Here is a 23,231-nt window from a genome sequence, read left to right on the forward strand (position 1 = left end):
TTACATATAATATTACAGTACAGTGGTATAGTTCAATATATAGGAGGATATTGGACGAACGGATTTTAAGCATATGTTTTATGTTTTATATTTTATACTGTATTTAATTAGTTGTAATATATTTTTATATGTTGTTGTTTTTAATGATGTATCGGCATCGAATTGTTGCCAATTGTACGTCGCCCTGAGTCCCTTCGGGTGAGAAGGGCGGGATAGAAATATTGGAAATAAATAAAATAAATAAATATAGTAATATATAATGCTAATATTGTGCTATGCTAATAATATAATATATTGTATGTACATACAGCTGCTCTGAGTCCCCTTTGGGGTGAGAAGGGTGGGATATAAATGTAGTAAATAAATGTAGTAAATAAATAAATGAATAATTTTAGACTCGGGCTCACCCAAAGTCTGACATGACTTGAAGGTAAACAACAACAACAACAACAACAACAACAACTTGACTATCTCATTGGCCAGAAGCAGGTCCACACTTTCCATTGAAATCCTGATAGATTTATGTTGGTTAAAATTGTTCTTATATTCAAATATTGTATTGTTCTTTCATTGTTTTTTTTGCACTACAAATAAGACATGTGCAGTGTGCATAGAAATTTGTTCATTTTTTTTCCTAATGATAATTCGGCCCCTCCACAGTCCGAAGGATTGTGGATCGGCCCGCTGCTTTAAAAGTTTGGGGACCCCTGATCTAAATAGTTACATCTTGCCAGGAGAGATGGCACAATGTGTTGTTAGCTTGAAGAACAAAGGGAGAAGAGAGAACCAAAATGGTTCCAACCTCATGGTCCAGTTTATTGAGGCCATAAAAGACATTCTGACCAATGAGAAATTAGTGTCCCTGGAGATTCACATTTCTACTAACTTCAAAGTAAGGGATGTGACATAAACAGGATAGGGTGAAACACAGTAAAGCCTATCTAGGCATGCTTTGGAAACAGGGAAAGGATTCCCTCAATCTAACTCTATCATCTATCTGACTACATCTAGACTTGAGTAGTCCAGGGTGATTCCCAACAGAAAGAGCCACAGAAAGAGTCCCTGCTGCTAAGAAAAGCTTCACTCACTTTCCCGTTTCCTTGGAGGTCTCATCCACCCACACAAGCTTCAGGTCAAAACTCTGGAGGCTGCTTCCCTAGAAAGAGGAAAGAATTTTCAGAAATAATCAGGAGGATCACAAGCAGTCACAGCAAGTGAGGTTTTAGGACAAGCCAAAACTGAGATTGCAAAGATTATAAAACAGGCATGGGCAAACTTGGGCCCTCCAGGTGTTCTGGACTTCAACTCCCACAATTCCTAACAGCCTATCGGCTGTTAGGAATTGAGGGAGTTGAAGTCCAAAACACCTGGAGGGCCCAAGTTTGTCCATGCCGGTTACAGAATCATGGAGTTGGAAGAGGCCCCCAAAGGACATCTAATCCAATCCCATTCTGCCAAGCAGGAAGACACCATGCAATCACTCCAAACAGATGAACATCCAGCTTCTGCTGAAAAACCTCTAAGAAGGAGATTCTACCAAATTCAAAGCTCTTTCTAATGTTTAGGGGGAATCCCTTTCCATGCAGCTTGAATCCATTGATCTGTTGTGTCCTGGTCTTCATAACAGCAAAAAACAACAACAGTAACAGCAACAACAACAGCAACAACAACAACAAGCTTGCTATCTTTTCAAAGTGACATTCTTCCAAATACAGTAGAGTCTCACTTATCCAACATAAACGGGCCGGCAGAATGTTGGATAAGTGAATATGTTGGATAATAAGGAGAGATTAAGAAAAAGCCTATTAAACATCAGAATAGGTTACGATTTTGCAAATTAAGCACCAAAACATCATGTTATACAACAAATTTGACAGAAAAAGTAGTTCATTACACATTAATGCTATGTAGTAATTACTGTATTTACGAATTTAGCACCAAAATATCATGATATATTGAAAACATTGACTACAGAAATAATCCAGAATGTTGGATAAGTGAGACTCTACTGTATATAAACCTGGACTATCATATCCCCTCTTCACCTTCTTTTCTCCAAACTTAATATCTCCTGCCCCTTAAGCCACATCTCATAGAGATTCATGATTTCCAGATTTTGGACTACAATAGAGTCTCGCTTATCCAACCTCTGCTTATCTAACGTTCTGTATTATCCAACACATTCTGCCTTTTAGTAGTCAATGTTTTTGTAGTCAATGTTTTCAATACATTGCGAAGTTTTGGTGCTAAATTCATAAATACAGTAATGACTACATAACGTTACCATGTATTGAACTGCTTTTTCTGTTGATTTGTTGTAAAACATGACGTTTCTGTACTTAATTTGTAAAATCATAATGTAATTTTAGGTTTAATGCCTCCTTATTATCCAACATTTTCACTTATCCAACGTTCTGCTGGCCCGTTTATGTTGGATAAACGAGACTCTACTGTATTTGGATCACTTTCCCCTGGAGACATTGTGTGCGCAAAGTACATTGTTTTCTGTCCAGAAAATATTTTTTTCTGCAAAAAAAGCAAAAGCAAAGACAAAAATGTGGAAAATCATGACTGTTTCCTCAGAAGAATGCCTTGGCTTTTTGAAGCCTCTGTTCTTCTCAAGGAGGAGGAAAATTGTGATTGGGTTGTTGTGAGTTTTTCCAGCTATATGGCCATGTTCCAGTAGCATTTTCTCCTGATGTGATTGCTCTTTAATGTCGAAGAGATAAGCAAACACTATAAAGGTTCAATACATAAAAAGAGATGTGACATGTAAAGGCCACAGAAATAGTCAGTTAAAGGAAACTGTAAACATTACAGTCTGGAAGATACTACTGTGAATTACAACAGTTGACTGTACTTATTATTTTCATTATTGTTGTTAACTCTCAGGTAATAATGTTTGCACATGGTGCTCTAAATAACATAGTGCATTTTATGTTTTGAACCTTTTTAGTATTTGCTTATCTTTTTCACATAGAAAGAAGATAGCGCTATACTCAGAGAGGCCTGACTATTTCTGTGGCCTTTACATGTCACATCTCTTTTTATGTTTTGAACCTTTATAGTGTTTGCTTATCTCTTCGACACTGTCTAGTATAGACATTTGTGTGTATTTATCATTGTGATTGCTCTTTAGTCTTCACTTCTCTCCAGTATCTGTTTGGCTTCCTTACCTGGATGAGCACAAGGATGTCGTGGAAGAGCAGGACGCGGTCTGACCTCCCGGTGCTGGAAAAGATGGACAGGTTTCGGCTGTCTTCCAGGAGACGCCTCTCCGGGGTGCAAAGGACATCCTGAGACATAGAATTGCAAAGTTGGGCAGCAATATTGGGAATGGAAGATGCCTTATCCCATTGTTGTTCCCTCTTCGGTCCTCATAAGAAGCATTCAGCAATCTGTTGTCGAAGGCTTTCATGGCCGGGATCACAGGGTTGTTGTATGTCTTTCGGGCTGTGTGGCCATGTTTCAGAAGTATTCTCTCCTGACGTTTCGCCCACATCTATGGCAGGCATCCTCAGAGGTTGTGAGGGATGGATAAACTAATATTATTATTTGACAACACAGAAATGCTGGACCATTCCAACAACTATCATGTCAGACTACACAGAGAAGCCATTGAAATCCACAAGTATGTGGACAACATCAACAGAAAGGAAGAAACCATGAAAATGAACAAAATCTGGCTACCAGTATTACAAAACTCTAAAATCATGTAGATGGGAACCAACACTCTGGGGGCAGAGGACAGAGGATGCCCCCAGGCAAGAGACAAAAACCTTTCCAATGCTAATTAGGGTGATTAACTGAAACATTAATGCTGCCATAGATGTGGGCAAAACGTCAGGAGAGAATACTTCTGGAACATGGCCACACAGCCCGAAAGACATACAACAACCATTCAGCAATCCTTCTAAAACCAAAAAACCACTAGACCAAACATGAGCAAACTTGGGCCCTCCAGGTGTTTTGGACTTCAACTCCCACAATTCCTAACAGCCGGCAGGCTGTTAGGAATTGTGGGAGTTGAAGTCCGAAACATACGGAGGGCCCAAGTTTGCCTATGCATACTTGCTGGTTTGCAAGAGGAGAGCAATTTGGAGACATTTTAGCCCTGGTTGTATTTACACTGGAGAACGATTGCAGTTTGAGACCACTTTGCATTGGCTCAAAGCTATGCAGTCCTGGGAATTGTAGTTTAATAATATCTTTAGCCTTTGGTGCTAAAGAGTCCTGGCATCTCACCAAACTACAAGGATTCAATACCATGGAGCCATGGCATTTTGAAGTATAGATGTTAGGAAGTATTGTATTGGTTCATGCATATTATATATTTGTTCCATTGTTTTGTATGAATATGGAAATCGAAAATAAAACATATTAATCCTAAAATGGTGACAATTTGCATTCATTTTACATTGTAGATGCACTCTTCCTGCATTTTAAAGAAATGTATATTTCAAAAATGAGTTAAATGAACCAGTCTATCCATTAGGGAGATGGGTGGTGGTGGTAGTGGTTAATTGCTGCAATAACATGTTTCATGCGTATGTCTATGTTTGATGTTTTTATAGTTTTAATAGTTTACAGTTATATGTTTTTGATTTAGATGTGTGATATATTTTTATACATATGTGAGGCATTGAATTTTGCCATTTATTATGTTGTAACTGCTTTGAGTCCCACCAGGGGTGACAAATGCGGTATAGAAATGCAGACAATAATAATAATAATAATAATAATAATAATAATAATAATAATAATAATAATAATAATACATCCTTGCAATTGCAATTCCTTGCAATTCCATACAATTGCACTTCCTTGCAATTGCAATAATAATACTTCCTTGCAATTGCAAAATCCAGTACACCCGGAGAGCCCAAGTTTGCTCATGCATGGAATGGAACATCTGCTGATTTGCAAGAGGAGAGCAATTTGGAGACATTTTAAAAACACACCGTGAATTTGTGACTCAGAGACTTCCACAGGTTTCTGGTGAGGCCAGCTTCATCCAAGGCTTGGCTAATGAAGGAACGCAGCTTTGCAAACTGTCTGGAAGCATTCACGATGGCTTCTTTGTCCGGACCCTAGTTGAAGAGGAAGGAAAGAGCAAAAAGCATCGTCATGATTCTTCCAGGAAGTGATATCAACAGTCCTAAAATGGGAAAATTTGTGCCACTTTCCCTGTTATGGAATGACAACACTGGAGGCATCTCCACTGCAGAATGAAAGCAGTATGACACCTACAACTCGGTGCTCAGACCCTGGGAATTAGGAGTTTTACAAGATTGTTAGCCTTCTTTACCAAAATAGCACTGGGGCCTCACCAAACTCCCTGGATCCCATAACCTTGGATCCCATAACCTTGAGCCATTAAAATGTGTGGGACAGCTGGTTAGTAGCCAGCAGCAATAAATCACCAATGACCATGAGGCCATTGGTTTGAAGTCCAAGTCGAGGTTAAAGCTCCTGATTATTAATAGGCTAGCTTGCTGTCAAACTAAGCAGCTCAAAAACAGATGTATCTGTAAGTAGAAAATCCTAGGTACTGCTTAATGTGGGGGGGCTAATTTAACTTAATTTATGACACCATAAAACATGAAGTACAGTAGAGTCTCGCTTATCCAACATAAACGGACCAGCAGAACATTAGATAAGTGAAAATGTTGGATAATAAGGAGGGATTAAGGAAAATCTTATTAAACATCAAATTATGTTATGGTTTTGCAAATTAAGCACCAAAATATCATGTTTTACAACAAAACGACAGAAAAAGCAGTTCAATACACAGTAACATTATATAGTAATTACTGTATTTAAGAATTTAGCACCAAAACATGGCAATATTTTGAAAACATTGACTACATTGACTGACTACTAAAAGGCAGGCTGCGTTGGATAATACAGAATGTTGGATAAGCGAAGGTTGGATAAGCGAGACTCTATTGTACTACCATCAAAAAGGACTCGGCGTCACAGTGGATGGTGAAGCAGCAGCTCCCCTTATGGCTGGAATCGAGCATAACCTCATGAAGCCGGAAGCTGGAAAAATGTTGAATAGCCTCTATGTCTGTCTGTATATATGTGGTATGTCTGATAATGGCATTGAATGTTTGCCATGTATATGTGCATTGTAATCTGCCCTGAGTCGCTTTCGGGGTGAGAAGGATGGAATATAAATACTACAAATAAATACATACATACATAAATGTGTCAAATAGATGTATCCTACAGGTACAAATAAAGATGAGGATGAAGATTACCAAGGTCTTTATCTCCTCGAGCTTGGAGAAGAGAGCGCTGTATTGCTGGAGGTGGTCCTGGAAGGGTTTATGGAGCACCGTATGCAGAGCCACCGCGTTGGAGGTGTCCGGGGAGAAGTCTTCGAGGAGCTGTTGTAGAGATGGCTTGTGAGATTTCCAGACCTCACTGCAAGGAATCAGCAAGGTAAAGAGATGAATCACAGGAGGTGAGGCAAGAGGAATGTTCACAACCATCCATTCGGATGGAAAGAAGCACAAGTCATTTGTAAATTGGATGTTTGCAACTCCACATGGATGGCAGAGATAGTGGACCTTTGCTTTCTTGTGTTTGAATGCATGCAAAGTTTGATTCATGCACAACATTATTACAAATATCTTGTTTTTGAATGCAAGCATGAATTTCAGTTTTAGAATTGGGTGCCAACTCCAAGATTTCTCAAGATGGATGTATGGCTGTGCAAATGTGTGAGCTTTCAATTTGCCTTTCACGGGGCTTTCTTCGGCGAGGAATCCTCATAAGCAGTTTTACCAGGCAAAATAGTATCCATGGTGCTCGGAAATGATATGGCGGCCTCCCATCCAAAAGCTAACCAGGGCGAACCCTGCTTAGCTTCCTATATCAGATAGAATTGGGTGGCTTTGGGGTATGCAAATATAAAAACTCACAAATCCACAAAAAAAATCTGAAATCCAAATATTTACTTATCCAAAGAATTTCAGAAATGTTGTATGTGTCAATTTCTCCGCTTGGATAGGGAAGGTTGTCACAAAAAATTGAAAACTCCCATTGGGAAATATCCACATTTTTAAACACTACAGCTGCTACTATACCTACTACTATTGGTAGTCTCGATTTGTTTTCATAAAAAAGCATATTTAGGGTGCATCTACACTGCAGAATTAATCCAGTGTGACACCCCTTTCACAGCCATGGCTGAGTGCTATGGAAAGTGTAATTTCACAGAGACCACACAGAAGAAATCCTTTTTTTTTTTTTTTTCTTTTTTTTTTGCAGTTTTCTCCCAGGTTTCAGGAAAGTGTTTAGCAGAGTTTACAACTCCCCAAACTCTACATTTTTTGCACAAATGGATCTGGGCATTGCAACATCCACAAAAGTAACTGGGAATATTTTTGTGTGTGTGGAAAGGGGAAGCTTATTCATCGACCTGCAGAAGCAATACGGTCAGCAGCTGACTCCAGAGTTTCAAGATTATGGCTTCTAAAAAGGAAGTGAGAGGTCAGAACAAGAGAATGGCCTCTTTCCTACAAAAAAACAAACGGATTTTGACCTTTTCCCTCTGCTTTGTTTTAAAGGGATTCTCCACAGCACTGTTTCCAAGAGGCATACCTTATATTTCCCAAGCCCTTTTGAAACTCATCCAAACTCAAGAGGAGCTTGCTGTTAATTTCTCTTAATCTCCACGCCTTTGGAAAACATTCCTTCCACCCTGTTCCCTTGCAAGACAAACCTTGGGTGCATCTACACGGTGGAATTAATGCAGTTTAGCACCACTTGGGCTCCCATGGCTCAATGCTCTGGAATCCTGGGAGTTGCCAAATAGTGTGAATGCCTCGTGAAACTACAATTCCCGGCACTCCATGGCCCAAGTGGTGTCAAACTGCAATGGAGCCTTTCCAAGTCCTCGTTTTTTTACTGATTTCTTGATTCCATTCTCATTAATAGTATGGAAAATCATACATTTTTTCAATGTTTTCATTGCCTAATTTAAAATAAATTAAGATCCATATATATATTCAAGTGGTAGAGTAAATGGTGCCCCATATATATAAAACGGCAAAAATCAAGGTTTGCTTTCTGGATTTTAAAATATGTATTTCCAAGCAGTTGAACAGTTGAATCCATGGATACAGAACCCCATGGTGAAATGCAGAAATAATGAGTTCATTTCAAATTAGGTGCTTCAAAGCTAAGTTACAGCCTTTGTTTGCTTGCTTGCTCACTCTTTTGTTTGTTTGCTTACTTTGGTTTATTTGCTTGCTCTTTTGTTTGTTTTTGTTTGCTCTTTTGTTTGCTTGTTCGTTTGCTCTTCTGCTCAACATGCTTACCTTTTATTTCTTGCCGCATGTTCAAACCCTTGAACCACAACACAACTGGCAAATGTGGAGAAATACCTATTTACGGAAAAGGCAGAACAAACACGAATTAGTTTGCATGTCTAAGATATTCTCAAGTTATGATCATTATCCACACCTGTGGGTTGAACTATTGTAGATTTGATTATTTGCTGATTGGATAAATATGTTATCTCTAGAACTCTCTAGGGCCCTCCAAGGCAACTGCATTGTTGTGATATATTATATAATAATAAAATATTACAATATTATAACATGTTAAGTTTATATTATAAAATGCTGTAATATTGTATTATTTTATTATAATATTTTATTACTAAAATACTAAAACATTATAATATGGTGTGAAATTACTATTATTAATCTATTAGAATAATAATACAGTAGAGTCTCACTTATCCAACATAAACGGGCTGGCAGAACATTGGAGAAGTGAATATGTTGGATAATAAGAAGGGATTAAGGAAATTTTATTTATTTATTTACAGCATTTATATTCTGCCCTTCTCACCCCGAAGGAGACTCAGGGCGGATCACGTTACACATATAAGGCAAACATTCAATGCCTTTTAACATAGAACAAAGACAAGACAAACATAGGCTCTGAGCGGGTCTCGAACTCATGATCTCCTGGTCAGAGTGATTCATTGCAGCTGGTTGCAGCTGGCTTGCTCTCCAGCCTGCGCCACAGCCCGGGCCCAAAAAAAGCCTATTTTACAAATTAAGCACCAAAACATCATGTTATAAAACAAATTTGATAGAAAAAGTAGTTCAATACGCAGTAATACTATGTAGTAATTACTGTATTTATGAATTTAGCACCAAAATATCACGATGTATTGAAAACATTGACTACAAAAAGGCATTGGATAATCCAGAACATTGGATAAGCAAGTGTTGGATAAGTTAGACTCTACTGTAATAATAATAATAATAATTATTATTATTATTATTATTATTATTATTATTATTATTATTTTCCACTATATTTGAGCCCTAGCAGTCAAAACAACTTGCAAAAATTAAAACAATTGGTATCAAAAGCTGCTGGCGCTCACAACCATTCATATGTTAAAATATAACACTATGCCACAAAATTTGAAAAATGTTCTGTTCCTGATTTGAAAGTGTTATTTCCTATTTAATTGCGCAGTACTTACTTTGAAAGTAGTTGTTCTACTCCATAAACTTTGTTTTTGTGGCTGCCACAAACAATGTTGAACTGGTTGAGACTCTATGAGAGATATTCATTGAAAAACTAGAGCAAAATGTGCTGCAGGATGTCCTTCCCACCAAAACTAAGTTTTGCAGTTTAATACACTTTCTCCATGTTTTTTTTAAATAATAGAAGCAATTAGGAAATGACATTTATAACCTAGGAACAAAAAATCGTGTTGCATGGTGTAATTAAACTATCATTAGATGATGACAATGATAATGATGATTTCAGACCCACATTTTCCCCAAGATTGAGGCCAAAAGCATCTCATTAGTCCAAAAGCAATATACTTCAAAAAGTAAATATTAGAATTAACCATGATCAAACGGCATCCCCATTGAAAAGCACCAAATACAGACAATACTTTGGAGGACTTCTTTCAAACCAGAATATCATGAAGGCCGTTGAAACTACTCACTGGATGTAAGCGTCAAGGAATAGGTCTGCTTTCCAGGCTAAGTAGAGGTTGTGGACACTGGCCGTCTCCGTCTCTGTTACCGTTTGCTTCAGGGCTCTGTAGTTCTCCTCCGTCAAGTCCCAAATCACTTGGAAGTGGTCATTTAGAAGCAAGAAGAACTTGGCCTGCTCAAAGGAACCTTGGAAGTGGGGAGATACAAGAAAACAAGGCAAGAAGAAACAATCAAATAATCATGAATCAAAATAATGAAGGTATCTCCAAGATCTTCAGATCTAAATATTTTTTTCTCTTAATAATATTTTTTATTGTTATTATTGAGAAAATTACAATTATATAAACATATTCTATACATTTCCCCCTCTTTTATTTACATTCACCCCTGTGCTCCCCTTCCCCAGAGCCATCTCTTCTTCTGTAGTCCCACCAAAAGTTCAATTCTTCATTTGGAGGTAAATTCCCATCTTCTTTTTCCAATAATTTTTCTAGAAATTTTCTCGAAATACTTTCAAAATCATTTTTTTCCACAATCCCTTCTTTACTTTTAAATTTGATGTTAGCTTATCATTCAGTGCCATTCGCCAAACTTCTTTATACCATTCATTAATTTGTATTTTCATTCCTCCTTTCCAATATTTTGCAATGAGTAATCTAGCTGCTGTTAATAGCATGTCTATTAAAAAAATTTCCCTCTTATCTTTCTCATCCTCTTTTTTAATTAAATGTAATATTTCCACTGGATTCCTTCTAATTTTTATATTCATAATATTTTCTATTTCCCTTATGACCAATTCCCAAAAACCTTTTACATGTTTACAATCCCACCACATATGCATGTAGGTTCCAATTTCCTGGCACCCTCGCCAGCATTTTTCATTATTATTCTTATTCTAAATATTTAGAATAAGTAATTAATTAATCTAAATATTTAATAATAAGTAATTAATTAAGCCTAGCTTTGAACATGGTTAAATATACATTAGGTTCTTCCAATGCAACATATCTTGCCTAGATGGAATTAGAAAGTATCCCCATGATCTTCAAGTACTAATATTTTAATAATAACTCATTAAAAATACCTATGAAAAAGGTTGAGCATTCACCAGGCTCTTCCAACACAACACATCTTGCCTGGAAGGTTACCACCACATAAATATTTCAATAACGATTAATTCATTAAGACCGACTTCGAAGAAGAAGATTGAACATTTACCAGGTTCTTCCAACGCAATAGATCTTGCCTAGACAGGGTTGGAAGGTACCTCCAGGACATTATACTTATTTTTAAATAATAATTTATGAATTAAGGCCACCTTTGAAGATGGTTGAACGTTCACCATGTTGTTCCGACGTAATACATCTTGTCTGGAAGGTTTCCACCAAGGTCTTCAGATATAAATATTTTAATAACCATCAATTAATTGAGACCAACTTTGAAGAAGGTTGAACGTTTTACAGGTTCTTCCAACACAACAGATCTCGGAATATTTAAATATTTTTAAAAAATAAGTAACTCATAAAGGCAAGTCTGAAAATGTTTGAAGGAACTGGAAGGTACCCCAAGACCTTCCAGCTATAAAGGTGTTAATAATAATAATTCAGGAAGGCTAGCTCTGAAGAAGGCTGAATGTTCACCAGCTTCTTCCAACATAGCACATCTAGAAGGTTACCCCCAAGACCTTCTAATATAAATATTTTAATTATAAATAATTAATAAAAGCTAGCTTTGAAGATGGCTGAACTAGGTTCTCCCAACACAACACAGCTTGCCTAGAAGATATATTCTTAGAAAATCAGTGAACAGTGGGATCAAGTATTTCAGAAATGCTAAGAAGGGTTAACAACTCCGCAAAAGGTGGACAAATCAAGAAAGAAGTGACTCCTCAATACGACAATGAAGGTGGTCTTTTGGAAGGACCTAGTTTATTTTATTTATTTATTTATTTATTTACAGCACTTTTACCCCGCCTTTCCCACCCGAGGTGACTCAGTTGAGATTTAGGATGGTAGTAAGTCCTACTTTATCAAGGAGAGTCTTCTATTTGAAGGCATCAAAGGGAAGGGGACAATTAAGTTCTCCAGATGTTTGAGACTCACCTCCAAAGAAAACGGTCTATAGCAAAATATGGTAGGGGCTATACCACAAAACATTTGGAAAGCCATATCATTAACCAACCATGCTTTCCTTGAAGGGCTATCGTGGGTCATTGGGTGATAAAGAATTCTGAAAAGGAAGACCTGGTCCTCTATTTTGGTGATCCAATTCTTTTCGGATTGAGATGTAAATGGACACTTGATCTGTTAGAAAGGAGAAGGGAATTCAACAAGGGAGGCCAAAAGGATGTTCTCCACCATTATTTGGCAGGGACACCTGGGGCGCACCTGCACTGTAGTGGGAGTCGTAGTTTCTCAAGGTCCTCACCTGATTGCAACAGGGGCTGGAGGACGACGCTGTTGATGCGGGCAAGGCAGGCGGAGAAGGTCTCTTCACACCGTAGCAGCGAGGAAGCCACGTCTGTGATGCTCATATCCTGTCAAGATAAGAAAGGAGAAAGAAACAGTAAGACTCAGAGCTACAGACATCAGTTATATACTCAGAATCTTTGCAGGAATACACACTTGAAACCTTCCTGACAGGTGGGCAACCAACCTCTGTATAAAAACCTCCAACATGCTCCTAAGCAGTCTATTGTTTCACGAGAGTTAGAAGATACCTCTAGAGACCACCAAGTCCAACCTCATTATGCCAGGCAGAAATAATGGAATATAGAGAACACCAAGAGACCAATAGTAACTTCCTCTCTGGAGGTTTTTCAATAGAGGCTGGATGGTCGTCTCTTGGGAGGGCTTCGATTGTGTATTCCTGCCTGGCAGAATAAGCTTGGAGTCAATGGTCCAACTCTAGTGAAACCATAGACTGCTTAGGAGCATGTTGGAGTCTATATTCCATCACCTTCTCAAAGAGTGTTGATGCCTCACCAAACTACAAATCTCAAACTACAAATGTATTAATTCTACAGTGTAGATGCACCCTTAGTTGGGAACACTAAGTGACCGTAATGCTGGGAATTGCAATCCAACAATATCAGGAAAGCTATTCCGACTCATCATTCAGCTGGACTTGGAAATATTTCGTACTTGAAGCTTATTCTTTCTTTTCCATTGGAAAAACAAAACTGGCTACAACCCGAAAGAGGAAATGGCTGATTTTGCCCCTGACAGCATTTTAGGAAGTCCGTTGTAGTGAAAAAGCCAAGTTCAACCCGAATGGAAAAGCAACCGTTGCTGCAAATTCAGAATGGAACGAAAGCGTCACTCGGTCCACCTCTGGGCTTCTGGTTTGGCTTCTTTCCCCTTCTTTACCTTATAAGGCACAGAAAATCCCTCCAAAGGAAACCAAATAGGCAGAGGCTCCCTTACCCAAAAGGCTTGGGATCAGAAGGCGTTTGGATTCTTTTTCAGATTTTTGCAATATTTGCACCTACATCATGTGAGACAGTGGAGGTGGGACCCAAGTCAAGGCACAACATTCATTTATATTTCATCTCCATCTTATACACATTGCCAAAAGGGGCTTTTATATATAACTAGCTTGGGGACCTGGTGGAACCTGGGTTATTTGAAAAGGGATTTGATGGCTGGGTTATTTGTCAGCTGGGTTCAGTGCTCTCTGGATAAAGGTGAACTGCAACTCCCATATGCCAAGGTCAATCACCCCCAAATCCCGCCTGTATTCACAGTTGACCATGTTGGATCTGTGTGCCAAGTTTGGTCCAGATCCAACATTGGCTGGGTTCAGGGCTCTCTGGGTAAGGGTAAACTACAACTCCCAAATGTCAAGGACAATCACCCCGAAACCAGGTGTGCATGAACAGTTGGCCATGTTAGGTCTGTGTGACAAGTTTAGTCCAGATCTGACATCAGCTGGGTTCAGTGCTCTCTGGATGCGGGTGAACTACAACTCCCAAATTCCCATGGCAATCACCACCAAACCCGCCTATATGCACAGTTTGTGTGCCAAGATTGGTCCAGATCTGATGTCAGCTGGGTTCAGTGATCTCTGGATATGGGTGAACTACAACTCCCAAATTCCCAAGGCAATCACCACCAAACCTGTCTGTATGCACAGTTTGTGTGCCAAGATTGGTCCAAATCTGACATTGGCTGGGTTTAATGCTCTCTGCATAAGGGCGAACTACAACTCCCAAAATCAAGACCAATTCTCACAAGTCCCTGGCTATGGGTGCACCTAAAATGAATGAGTTTGACCCCATTTGAACTGCCATGGCTCAATGCACTGGAATCCTGGTAATTGTAGTCTGGTGACGCACAAATACTCTTTTGCAGCAAAGGATAGAGACCTTGCAAAACTACAACTCCCAAGATCCCATTGCATTGAGTTACGACTAGTAAAGTGGTGCCAAACTGCATTAATTCCACAGTGTGGATGCACCTTTAGAGATTTTGCTTTAATGTATAAGACACTTTGGGCACCATAGTGAAACAAAGGCGGTGCATAAATCAAACAAAACTCAAAACACTCTCATTTTGTCTGCCTGGCTTTTTGTTTCTCTTTCTTTCTTTTTCCTTGTAGCAAATTTGTCTTTATTTCTTTCTTTCAGGTGCAAAGCAAGAGGGAAAGAGGTCCAAACCAGGTGTGTTTCCGATTCCCAGTTTCAATGAGTCCCACACCGCAGGGCTGACTCACGGCCCTGGAATTTGTTGGCAAACAACTGCAAGCATCAAACAGGTTTCCTTTATCTATTCGAGGAAAAGAAGCAAAAAAACACAATGGGTGGTTTCATTCCAGTTCCCAGGAAAGCAGAAAAGGACAAAATAAAAATACGCACATTTTCGGCACAAGCAAAGCAGGGTCATTCTGTTCCAAGAGAAAAATCTGCAGAATTTTCATGCTCAATCTGTTTGGGTTGATTCTACACAATCAAATGAATGCAGTTTGAGAGCCTATTGACAACGTTCAATGCGATGGGGTCCTGGGAGTTGTAGTTTTACAAGGTCTTTCACCTTCTCTGCAAAAAGGCGACATCAAAGTACAGCTCCCAGGGTTCCATAGCACTAAGTCATGGGAGCCTAAGTGGTATCAAACTGCATTAATTCTACAGTGTAGACCCGTATTTTTTTTTTGAGCAATTGAAATGGTGTTGGGAGTTTTAGTTTGTTGAGCCATTTGGAATTGTGTTGTCGAAGGCTTTCATGGCCGGAATCACAGTGTTGTTGTGTGTTATGTGTTTTCCACACAGCCCGGAAAACACACAACAACACCATTTGGAATTCTTTGCTAGAGAGATGTAGATTCCTCATTTTGAACTGCGCACCTTCCAAAACTATAAGACTAGAGCTCTCTTGGAAAGAATTCATAATACCTTGTCAAACTACACATCCCAAAATCCCTTTAAATGGGAGCCAAGGCAGTTAAAGTGGCTTCAAGCTGGTATAAAGATACAGGCTGAAAATGACAACAACAACAGTAATAGTAACAACAACAACAACAACAACAACAACAACACGTGGATTGGCTGTCCATCGTAAACAGATCCATTCCCATTGCAATTAAACTTATTTAATGCAGCAATATGGTTTAGAATGGGAAACAAATGAAAATTCATCTAGTGGCTGCTCTTGTTCTACGAGTCAAGAATGAAAAGCCACCTAATTACCAGTCATCATCATAATCTACATAATTTTACATCCCCTTTGACTTAATATAATTCTATGCATACTTGACTAACCTCAAATGAGTCACACTCTCTCAGCCTCGGAGGGAGAAGGCATTCATGGCAAACCACTTTCCAAACAAAACCTTGCCCAAAAAAATGGATATGAATGTGACAAAACCAACCAATGCTAATTCCCATAGACGTAAGTCTATCTGCAAAGATGTTACTTGCTTGCACATATTTCTCATAGTCTTAGGAACCCAGATCCCTCCAGTATTTTCTGTTGGTCATGGGGGTTCTGCGTGGGAAGTTTGGCCCAATTCTATCTTTGGTGGGGTTCAAGGGGCTCTTTGATTGTAGGTGAACTATAAATCCCAGCAACTACAACACCCAAATGACAAAATCAATCCTCTCCCAACCCCATCAATATTCAAATTTAGGCGTATCGGGCCTTTGTGCCAAATGTGGTCCAGTGAATGAAAACACATCCTGCTGCATATCAGATATTTACATTACGATTCATAACAGGAGCAAAATGACAGTTATGAAGTAGCAACGAAAATAATGTTATGGTTGGGGGTCAACACAACATGAGGAGCTGCATTAAGGGGTCGTGGTATTAGGAAGGTTGAGAACCACTGGGCTGGAAAATCAAAGAATCACAAATGGCAGATACCCCAAAGGTCATCTAGTCCAACCCCCTTGTGCCATGCAGGAATACATAACTAAACTACTCCTGACAGATGTCAATCCAATCCTTATCTGAAAACCTCCAAAAGGAGAAGAGTTTGCCAACCTCCAAGGCAACCTATCTCCCATTAGAGTTGGAAGGGGTTCCCCAAAGGTCATCTAGTCCAACCCCCTTGTGCCAATGCATGAATTAACAACGAAACAAATCCTGAAATATGACAATACTGCCCCTATGTAAAAACCTTCAAAATGAGACGACTCTGCCAAACTCCAAGGCAGCCCACATCGCATTAGAGTTGGAAGGGGTCCCCCAAAGGTCATCTAGTCCAATGCATCCCCCTTGTGCCAATGCATGAATTAACAACGAAACAAATCCCGAAATATGACAAAACAGACCCTATCTAAAAACCTCCAAATGGAGACAACTCTGCCAAACTCCAAGGCAGCCCACATCGCATTAGAGTTGGAAGGGGTCCCCCAAAGGTCATCTAGTCCAATGCATCCCCCTTGTGCCAATGCATGAATTAACAACGAAACAAATCCTGAAATATGACAATACTGCCCCTATGTAAAAACCTTCAAAATGAGACGACTCTGCCAAACTCCAAGGCAGCCCACATCGCATTAGAGTTGGAAGGGGTCCCCCAAAGGTCATCTAGTCCAATGCATCCCCCTTGTGCCAATGCATGAATTAACAACGAAACAAATCCTGAAATATGACAATACAGACCCTATCTAAAAACCTCCAAATGGAGACAATTCAGCCAAACTCCAAGGCAGCCCACATCGCATTAGAGTTGGAAGGGGTCCCCCAAAGGTCATCTAGTCCAATGCATCCCCCTTGTGCCAATGCATGAATTAACAACGAAACAAATCCTGAAATATGACAACACAGACCCTATCTAAAAACCTCCAAATGGAGACGACTCTGCCAAACTCCAAGGCAGCACACATCGCATTAGAATTGGAAGGATCCTCCAAAGGTCATCTAGTCCTACCCCCTTGCACTGCACAACTGAATTATGTACTCCTAAAAGGTGCCCATCCAATTCCGGTTTCAAGATGGCCAAATAAGTCCATTACACAGTGAAAGAGGTCCAAAGAGCCCATAGGTTCTTCCTAATGTTTAGGTGGAGTCCTTAATAATTTGAGAAGACATTCCACCTAAATGTTAGGAAGTGTATTTAGAATGAATGCAGTTCGATGTGGCTCAATGGCACTTCAAATGCAGCTCCGAGAAAAGTGGGATAGGAATAAATAAATAAATAGAACAACATACAATCCTGCGAGTTGTAACTTGGCAAGGCAACGGCACTCTTGGATAGCGAAGGCTAAATATCCAAACAAACAGCTTCCACGATTCCATAGGATGGAGCCATAGCAGTTCAAAATGCTGTCAAATTGTATTCATTCTAGTAGAAGATGCACACTGAACAGCCATTGGCTAACTAAGCTATTTCTATTGAAAATCCCAATTGGCAAGAGAAAAACCAAACCGAGCAAGGCTTGCCTTTTGCTTCCGAGCAGCATTGTGCGTAAGATCACTGCCAGAGCTTCTGTGTGTTTCTGGCCAGCATTTTAAGAATTTTTTGCATTAAAGCCCTTGCCACTCCCTGCTCTCCTCCCACAGTCAAAATTTCCTCTCCGCGTCGAGTGCGGATCCAGACCTGCTTCCTGGATGACACACAGAGGCACAGCCCAACTCTTAGGTAACTTCTCCAAATTGTCTCAATACATTCGCTCATTGTTTGCAAACAAGGCATCTTCTGGAGCATCTACACTGCAGAATTAATGCAGTTTGGCACCACTTGCACCACCATAGCACAATGTGAGTTTGCTGGATGGATAACGACCTTGCAAAACTACAACTACTATAACACCAGTGCACAGGAATTAAAGTGGGATCAAACTGAATTAATTTTACAGTGGAGATGCATCCCAGGGTAAGCCCATGAATGGGAACGCTTTGATCGGTCCTTGAGGTCAACAGGCCTTTGCAAGAATGCAGCTTGGCAAGAACGTCAGAAAAGTGTTGAGAGGTAGAACAAAAGGCTCTTTCTTTTCTTTCCAGGACTTGCAGTGTGGAGGACTACGTATCCAACAAAAGAACATTTCAGAAATGACTGGCCAGAACTGGACAGTGGTGCAAAAGAGTGACATGCAAGACATAAAATAAGAAAGACAAGTGGAGTTCCCCATATCCAGAAGTGTTTTGATTTTGGATTATTATTATTTTCAGATTTTGGAACATTATGCTCTATCTTGGGGTGCATCTACACCATGAAAAGTCAACTGGTGTAATACGGAAACACAGGTTTTTAAGAAAACAATTTACATATAAGTATTATGTTGATATTGTGTATATATCATAGGGGGTCCTTTTTGCATATCTATTTTGGTGTTTTCTAGTTGTACTTCTGGATTTTTCTTTTCCTATGTTTACAGTACAGGAGTACTAATGCACTGAGAAATCCCGGCAGAGCCAATGACACACAACAAACTAGAGACTTTCATGTACTTTCGAAATATACTAAGAAGAACAATACCGGAAAAAGGACTATGTACCTAGGATTACCTTGTTGTATTTACTCTTGAACTACAAGATGCCACCGTTATTACCCTTGTTGAACTCTTGAATACCACCTGTATCAGTATAGTGAATAAATACAGACTTTAAATAATCTATTATTGACAAAGCAGGTGTTTATATATGTTCTTGTGTGACTTATACCAGTGTGTATTTGTTATAATTGATATCGTTATAAAAGTGTACAAACAGGATACCTATGTTTTCTTTTCACATTAATAGAATCATAAATACATATAAGGCATAAGGTGGTGTGAATACCGATATGTAAATTATTTTCTTAAAAACCTCTATTTCCGTATTACACTAGTTGACTTTTCATAGATACGTAGACACTGTACATATCTAGTGAATCTACACCAGGCATGGGCCAAGTTGGACCCTCCAGGTCTCTGTGTATTTTTAAACCACTGAGCTGCTGAACTTGCCGACCGAAAGGTTGGCGGTTTGAATCCGGGGAGGCGGTGAGCTCCCGCTGTTAGCCCCAGCTTCTGCCAAACTAGCAGTTCGAAAACATGCAAATGTGAGTAGATCAATAGGTACCGCTTCAGCAGGAAGGTAAAGGCGCTCCATGCAGTCATGCCAGCCACATGACCTCGGAGGTGTCTACAGACAACGCCGGCTCTTTGGCTTAGAAATGGAGATGAGCACCAACCCCCAGAGTCAGACAAGACTGGACTTAATGTCAGAGGAAAACTCTTATCTTTACTTACCTCTTTTCTTACAAAATTACCAGTTTTAGTTCACATGGATTTTTCTGTCCTAAACACATGACGCAGCGAAACATATATGGACATATATGAGCGGAAACTGCACACTTAATTCCAGGAAGCTTGGATTAAGTAAATTTGGTATATTTTTTCGAAGAGACCCAAAAGAAAGAATGGCTCATTCATGCCTAGTCACCCATGAGTCACACAAGTTGACTAAAAAAGATGTCTGCAAGTCTGCTGGTTTCCATTCAACGAAACTCATGCATCAGCACAGAGGTTGCCCCATTAATATGAGGTTTCCCACCAATGAAATTACCGGTATTATTCTTTGAGGAACTTCTAGCATTGCAGTAACATCAACTCTGGGCTGAGCGTTTGCAAATACAGTTCAGGAAAAGGGAACGTCGTCTATGCTGTAGAATAAATGCAGTTTGGCACCACTTCAACTGTGATAGTATCCTAGGCATTGTAATTTTACACGGTCTTTAGCAGGCATGGGCAAACTTGGGCCCTCCAGGTGTTTTGGACTTCAACTCCCACAATTCCTAACAGCCTACCGGCTGTTAGGAATTGTGGGAGTTGAAGTCCAAAACACCTGGACGGCCCAAGTTTGCCCATGCCTGGTCTTTAGCCTTCTCTGCCAAAGCATGCAGATGCTACACCAAATTACAAATCCCAGGATTCAACGGTACTGAGCTCAATCTGGATTAATTACACACTGTCAGTTTGATAGCAAGTGAAATTCACTGAGAGCCAAAGGGGAAAGTGGGAGAAACCGGGACGTTTCAAAAGCAGCTGAGAAATGGGACAACGGAGAAGTAATTGGGACTATCACTGCCAAATAATGACAGATGGAAAGTATATTTCCATTGCATCATCATCACCACCACCACCATCATCCTTTCCTCCCAATTTGGGACTCAAAGTTGTGTGTTGTTGAAGGCTTTCATGACCGGAATCACAGGGATGTTGTGTGTTTTCCAGAACCTCACAACCTCTGAAGATGCCTGCCATAGATGTGAGCGAAACATCAGGAGAGAATGCTTCTGGAACACGGCCATACAGCCCGGAAGACACAACAACATCCCTGTGATTCCGGCCATTAAAGGTACTTCACAAACTTTGAGGATGCCTGCCATAGATGTGGGCGAAACATCAGGAGAGAATGCTTCTGGAACATGACCATAGAGCCCGGAAAACACACAACAACCCTGTAATTCCAGCCATGAAAGGTACCTCACAATCTCTAAGGATGCCTGCCATAGATGTGGGTGAAACATCAGGAGAGAATGCTTCTGGAACACGGCCATACAGCCCGGAAAACACACAACATCCCTGTGATTCCGGCCATTAAAGGTACTTCACAACCTCTGAGGATGCCTGCCATAGATGTGGGTGAAACGTCAGGAGAGAATGCTTCTGAAACATGGCCATACAGCCCGGAAGACACAACAACATCCCTGTGATTCCGGCCATTAAAGGTACTTCACAACCTCTGAGGATGCCTGCCATAGATGTGGGTGAAACGTCTGGAGAGAATGTTTCTGGAACACGGCCATACAGCCCGGAAAACACACAACATCCCTGTGATTCCAGCCATGAAAGGTACCTCACAATCTCTAAGGATGCCTGCCATAGATGTGGGTGAAACGTCAGGAGAGAATGCTTCTGAAACATGGCCATAGAGCCCAGAAAACACACAACATCCCTGTGATTCCGGCCATGAAAGGTACCTCACAACCTCTGAGGATGCCTGCCATAGATATGGGCAAAACGTCAGAAGATAATGCTTCAGGAACAGGGCCATAGAGCCCAGAAAACACACAACAACCCTGACTCAAAGCAGCTTTGAATAGATGAAATAACATAAAATAGGCATCACTTATTCGACAAATTAGGGACCAGAGCTCTGTCAAAAAGTTGTTTTTAATAGTTGAAATGTGGAACCCATATCTTATACACCCAAAATACTATATTATAAGCACAAAGAAGTATGAAGGGTATATTATAAGCACAAAAAAGAGATGCTCTGCAAACACACACATCACTTCACTCTATGAAGACTGAATGAACAGGCAGCAAAAGCATTGTGCAAACGTGACAAAACCACAAGCCACACATTCAATACAATGCAATCTGCACATCCAGGGGAATGCATTGCTGGACTTAATGCAGCCATTGAAAATCATGGACAATAGCAAACACTGGAGGACCTAGGAAATGTCTAGAGAAAGTGTATTTTGTCAGATGCAAGTAAATAAAAACATGTGTAAATAACAACACGGACATAAGAGTGTGTTTCGGGCATAATAGAAAATAGGTAAAGGTAAAGGCTTTCCCCTGACATTAACTCTAGTCGTGTCCAACTCTGGGGGTTGGTGCTCATCTCCATTTCTTAGCCGAAGAGCCAGCATTGTCCATAGACACCTCCAAGGTCATGTGGCCGGCATGACCACATGGAAAACCGTTACCTTCCCGCTGGAGCAGCACCTATTGATCTACTCACATTTTGCATGTTTTCAAACTGCTAGATTGGCAGAAGCTGGGGCTGACAGCAGGAGCTCACCCTGCTCCTCAGATTTGAACTGCCAACCTTTTGGTCAGCAATTTCAGCAGCTCAGCAGTTTAACCCGCTGCACTATCGCAAGCTCCAATCGAAAATAGTTGTTGTCAATAAGCAAACAATTGGAAATTGGAACACCTGCAGTTAGCAATGCACTATGTTAGTGCAAAGCTGATCACCCAAAAGCTTGCAGCTAATCAATTACAAAACACAAAAGGTGAAATAGTGATTATAATTTCCAAAAATATATCAAAACCGATTAAAATATGAACCATTTTAAGCACACCCAACAAATGAGCGTATGGATGAGATGACGTTTTTAAGCAAAGGTTGGATGGCCATCTGTCAGGAGGGTTTTGGTGGTCTTCTTGAATGGCAGAAGGGGATTGGACTGGATGGCCCTTATGGTTTCCTTCCAGCCTTAGTGTAATATAGACTGCCTCGGAAGACAGTGGAGGATGGCCATCTGTCTGGAGGGCTTGGATTGTGGCAGAAGAGGGTTGGACTGGATGAGCTTTAGGGGTCTCTTCCAATTCTATGAATCTGTTAACATAAGAAGATATATTTTCCTAAGTCCCCAATCTTCCACACTGATGGAAGGGCAAAAGAAGAGGCTTTTGGGCACAAAAACTGCTGAGGAAGGCAGTAGCGGCTCAGCGAACAGGAAAGAGGCACCTTGAGAAGTAATTGTGAGCTTCTCTCCTTGAGTTACATTATCAAGCAGAGCAGAGACAGCAGAAGAAATAGGACTAGAAATTGCAAGGTGAAATACGAATCTTCGGGCGTATCTAATGCAATTTGACCCCGATTGAAGTGCCGTGGCTCAATGCTATGGGGTGGTGGGTGTTGTAGTTTGGAAAGACAGCAGAACCCTTTGGCTGTAGAGGCGCCAGACCTTGCAGGTCACATTTTCTCAGCCTTAAAGGAAAACAAAGGCAAAGCCCTGCCAAGAAAACCCCATGATTGGTTTGCCATACGTCAGAAACAACCCAAGGCACACAGCAAC

General features: G+C 40.2%; 1 protein-coding gene and 1 long non-coding RNA gene across 3 annotated transcripts in view; one reads left to right on the forward strand and one right to left on the reverse strand.

Moving 5' to 3' along the window:
- als2cl (ALS2 C-terminal like) overlaps positions 1-23,231 on the reverse strand; it is a 53,822-nt gene that overhangs the window by 22,139 nt on the left and 8,452 nt on the right. For both annotated transcript variants that reach the window (XM_008120200.3, XM_003227071.4), the window contains exons 2-8: positions 12,417-12,525; positions 9,998-10,175; positions 8,334-8,399; positions 6,267-6,432; positions 4,962-5,090; positions 3,177-3,296; positions 1,089-1,156 (exon numbers count right to left, since the gene is read on the reverse strand). In XM_008120200.3, coding sequence (XP_008118407.2) covers positions 1,089-1,156; positions 3,177-3,296; positions 4,962-5,090; positions 6,267-6,432; positions 8,334-8,399; positions 9,998-10,175; positions 12,417-12,525 — 836 coding nt within the window. The remainder of the gene's footprint in view (positions 1-1,088; positions 1,157-3,176; positions 3,297-4,961; positions 5,091-6,266; positions 6,433-8,333; positions 8,400-9,997; positions 10,176-12,416; positions 12,526-23,231) is intronic.
- Positions 18,008-19,045, forward strand: LOC134292542 (uncharacterized). Its single transcript, XR_009999787.1, has 2 exons — positions 18,008-18,071; positions 18,434-19,045. It is a non-coding gene; the product is annotated as an uncharacterized LOC134292542 (long non-coding RNA).

Source organism: Anolis carolinensis, chromosome 6 (genome assembly GCF_035594765.1).
Source record: "Anolis carolinensis isolate JA03-04 chromosome 6, rAnoCar3.1.pri, whole genome shotgun sequence".
NCBI classification, from domain to species: domain Eukaryota; kingdom Metazoa; phylum Chordata; class Lepidosauria; order Squamata; family Dactyloidae; genus Anolis; species Anolis carolinensis.